We start from the raw sequence: 4,851 nt of genomic DNA on the forward strand, positions 1-4,851 counted from the left end.
CTCTTACCACACTTGATCTTTTATTTAGCAATTTTCCTTACATTTTGATATCTGGTTGGGTTTCTGGTCTTTGTAATTTAGTCTTTCTTGATTTAAGTGATAATCAACTCGAAGGTTCACTTCCTCATGAACTTCAAAATTTGACATCCCTTAAACATCTTGATTTGTCTCTCAACCTATTCAATTCTTCAATACCGGACTGGTTGTATAGAAATAGTCATCTCGAGTTTCTTTCTCTTAGGGGAAATAACTTGGAAGGTACAATTTCAAGTGCTTTAGGAAGCTTGACTTCTCTCACAAGCCTTGATCTTTCCTACAATAAACTTGAAGGAAACATAAGCAGGTCATGGGAGAGACTTTGCAATTTGAATTCAATTTTTTTGTATGATGTCAAATTGAGTCAAGAGATACATGAAGTCTTAAACATTTTCTCAGGATGCGTTTCAAGGGTTTTGGAATATCTGGATTTAGAGAATACAAATCTTTTTGGTCATTTGACTGAACAACTTGGGCAATTTAAAAATCTAAAATATCTTGATCTCAATAACAACTCTCTTTCTGGATCTGTTCCCGTGAGTATTGGAGAACTTTCGTTTCTGAGATTTTTAGATCTTTCAAATAACAAGTTGGAAGGAGTACTCTCTGAAATTCATTTCGCCAATTTGACAAGACTCTTATCTTTTCGCATCTTTGGTAACTCATTGATGTTGAAAGTCAGTACTGATTGGATTCCTCCATTTCAGATTGAATATCTAGGGTTAGGATATTGTCATTTAGGGCCTTCATTTCCATTATGGCTTCATTCACAGAAGCATCTAATTTTTTTGGACATATCCAACTGAGGAATTGTGGATAAACTTCCGAATTGGTTTTGGAGATCTCATTTTCAAATACCTAGTTTAAATCTCTCTCATAACAAAATCTATGGAGAGATTCCAAATTTAACTGCGGCTAATCGAGTTACTTTTGTTGACATGAGTTCAAATAATTTCTCAGGTTCATTACCTATTGTATCCTCTAACATACTTCTGCTAGACCTTTCCCACAATGCTTTGTCAGGTTCCATTTTTCATTTTTTGTGTCATGAAAGAAAAGATTCAAAGGGAATGACTGTTAGGGCCAAAAATCGTCCTTGGCCCAAATAGAAAAATGCGCCTGACAGTGAAGGAGAAGCCAAGCCCAATCCCGATGCGACCCGATCCGGATTAGGCCCATTTGATACAAGATACAGTCGGCCCAAACCACCTGGGCACGAGCCTCCTAATCCCAATCCATTCTCTAGGTCCATGGACGAGTCCAGAGCCCACGGCCCCCTCAGAATATTTTCCTATTCCTGAACAATCTCCTATTCGAGGTCACCTTCCTATTCAGAACACTTTCCTACTCAAAGTTACTTTCCTAATCAAGATCACCTTCCTATCCGGACACTGGTAAGACAGCTTACCACAACCCTAATTCTTTTAGGGTTTGCATCAGAGTCACACTAGGACTCCAACTCCCACCAGGATTAGGAGACCAGACAGTCACTATATAAACAGAGGCTAGCCCTCTCACAAGGGACACATTACATTACACCTTCACACCTGAAGCTCCTACTTGAGAGCTTCACATCACTGCCTTAGTCACAGTCTCCGACTAGACTTCCGGTAACCTCTCTACTCCCTAGCCCTCACTATACTAGCCTCTTTCAGCCTTGCTAACTTGAGCGTCGGAGTGCCTACGGCAAACACCACCCTGATGTTTCCCGTTCGCTTCACGCATTTGTTTCTCTACGTGTGCAGGTGCAGCGGATTGCGAGTGGCCTCAACCTCATGGGATCAAACCCCTATTCCGTACAGGTAGATTTTTACGTCTATAGTTTAGCGCCCACCGTGGGGCCTCTAGCGATCATTCGGCTTGATAAACCTTGCTACGTAGAGGAACTTTCCGTGGCTGACAACTCCGACAACGCTAATCCCAGCCTCGAGGCCAAACTAGAGGCTCTGACCGCTCTCATGCAACAGAACTTGGACAAGGTAGCCGCACTGGAAGTCGAGAACAATACAATCCGGACCGAAAACGCATCCATCAGGGCAGAAAACTAGTCTCTAAGGAGAAGGTGAGTCAATTCTATGATCTAGAGTTCCTGCCTGGCCAGGCACCCCCCAATCGATTCCGCGCCCCTGTTCCATCCATGCAACCTTTCCATACACTAGAGCACCGACCCTCAGTCTCCGGCAAAAGGCCGCGTCCGTTAAACTCATCAGAGGTTGATGATTTTGTCCTGACACATGGAGGTAAAGATACGCCAACAGAACACCATTCTGCCAACCCATCCCAGCCTCAAGATCAAGACAGTCCAGTGACAGAAAGCCCGAACCCGCAAGACCAACCCATTCTTACTGTCGCACCTTACCTCCAGTCAACCTTCGCAACACAAACCCCATTCGGCTCGGCTCGGCTCGGCTCGGCTCACCCCCACGGGTTGAACGGTCAAACCCAACAAACCAAAACACTCGAGCCCATCCATCCTAACAGACTGAGTGACTACCAGACGACTCTACTGACCATTCATGTAGGGCAAAACACCAGAACTGTTACCATGGGAGTCATCCAACTAGAAGGAATGAATGAAGATCCAGGCTACCAAGGTGTGCACGAAGCAATGAATCACCAAATCACACCGCGCGGGACAGTCCAACGAAATGTGCCGAAGACAATTGCAAAGGCCGACCCGGTCATGCGAGATGACCTAGTGGCGTCCCCTTCTCCTATGGAATAGGTACTAGCCAAGAGATTGGCCGATGTGGAAGCAGTGATGAGACGTATCCCAAGAATGCCGGTCCCAACCAAGAAGAGTAGGCCCCACTGTTACGCGGATTCACCCTTTGTGGATGAGATTGCCCTAGCCGACATGCCTCAGAAGTTTACCATCCCTAACATGAAACTGTATGACAACACAACTAACCTGGACGATCACATAGCCTCATACAAGCAGCGGATGTTCACCGTCTCAATACCCCGACCGCTGAGGGAAGCCTGCATGTGCAAAAGTTTCGGTTCGAGCTTATCCGGCCTGGCACTCCAATGGTACACGAATCTCTCGAACGGATCCATCGACTCATTTGCCCAACTCACCGATACCTTTGTGGAATAGTTTGCCGGCAGCAAGAAACTCAAGAAGCTGTCGACCGACCTATATAGGGTATACCAAAGAAGGGGCGAGCCACTGAGAGAGTATGTCAGCAAGTTCAACAAAGAGAAGATCTCCATCCTTGCATGTAACCCTGAGACAGTCGTGGGTGCCTTCAGGAAGGGTCTCCTCCCGGACGGAGAACTATACAAAGAGCTTACAAAGCTAGGTTGCACCACAATGGAAGACGCCTTGGCCCGGGCGGTGATCCAAATAAGATGGGAGGAGGATGAGATAAACTGGATGATTCACTCCAGATATGATTCAAGGCGGAATGACAGGAAGCAAGAGCACAGGCCAGCGGAGCACCGCTACCAACCCCCAGCACGTAATTCGAGCATAGTCAAGATACCGTATGATCGCCAGTCGATGAGAACCAAAAGCAGAAACTTTGGATCGAACCGATACAAAATACCGGAATACAGCCTCAATGTCGAACCAACCCAGGTCGTCGCGATTATGAAGGGAATGGGATCCATTGTTAAATGGTCAAGTAAGCTTAATTCCGAGGCAAGGAGAGACAAGACCCAATGGTGTGAGTTCCATGGCGATCATGGGCATAACACCACAGACTGCATCGCCTTACGGCTAGATGTTGCTGTACTTCTAAAGAGAGGACATCTCCGGGATCTGCTAACTGATAAGGGGAAGAACACCGTTAGCCATAAAAGTTCAAAAGAACAATCACCACCTCCGCAAGAACCTACACCAAAAGGATTTTGTTCGCTCATCTCCAGAGGATCAGAGATCAGTGGGGTAAGTTACTCATCAGCCAATCGATACGCCAAAGCCAACCACCACCATGAAGTCCAGTCCATCCATCCGGTCTTACGGTCAAAGACCCATCAGGTAATTCAATTTGAAGATGACGAGCCAGTCACCTTGGCCGCTCCTCATCACGATGCTCTAGTCGTCTCCCTACAGATCGCCAACATCCTAGTGAAAAGAGTATTCGTAGATGGAGGCTCTTCAGCAAACATCCTATTCCTTGAAGCAGTGAAGGCTATGGGACTGGAAGAGGCAAACATCAACAGGCGGCCGACGCTGCTAGTTGCTTTCAGCTCTGAGCAGAAGTATACTATTGGGGATATCATGTTAGTGTATATTAGTGTATGCCCTAGAAACCATTCGTGTTGTCGGTTTCAGAGCATTTTGTCTTATATCTATATATATCATAAATAATAGAAGAAAGAGTTCTTCAATTCATATATGTAAATTGCTTCCTTTATTCAATCATGCATTTAAAATAAAGTATGTATATGAATTGTCCAAATGATTCATTTAATAGGTAAATGAATTATCGAAAAGGGTTCCCTACGGAAGCAATATAAATTTGGACAACTATATTGTACAGTAGGTATACCGGATGCTTCCGAAAGATATCATGAGTTGATATAAGTACGGATGACGATGATAGTCATGTCACTGGGGCATTGGTATGGATTAACGGTTGGTGAACTGTTTTTCGAACGTGACCGAATAACGACAAATCACTTGGAAAAGCATGTAGTCAATGATTTATCGTTTGGTTATATCAGTGCACGATGTAGTCCTTTGACCTGAGACATTGTAGTCGGATCCGATATGGATGCGTATGGTTCATACGGTGTATAAGTACGAGACTAATCATGTTTCGTACAATAAAGCCTATTTGGTCATGCGTTGTTCATATGCGGAAA

At 44.8% G+C, this 4,851-nt stretch overlaps 1 protein-coding gene across 1 annotated transcript in view; it reads left to right on the forward strand.

Moving 5' to 3' along the window:
- Positions 1 to 3,352: 3,352 nt before the first annotated feature.
- The window catches only part of LOC116137047, a 2,464-nt gene continuing 965 nt past the window's right edge, over positions 3,353 to 4,851 (forward strand). The window contains exon 1 of the mRNA XM_031422733.1: positions 3,353 to 4,266. Coding sequence (XP_031278593.1) covers positions 3,353 to 4,266 — 914 coding nt within the window. The remainder of the gene's footprint in view (positions 4,267 to 4,851) is intronic.

Source organism: Pistacia vera, unplaced genomic scaffold (assembly GCF_008641045.1).
Source record: "Pistacia vera cultivar Batoury unplaced genomic scaffold, PisVer_v2 Contig320, whole genome shotgun sequence".
Taxonomy (NCBI): domain Eukaryota; kingdom Viridiplantae; phylum Streptophyta; class Magnoliopsida; order Sapindales; family Anacardiaceae; genus Pistacia; species Pistacia vera.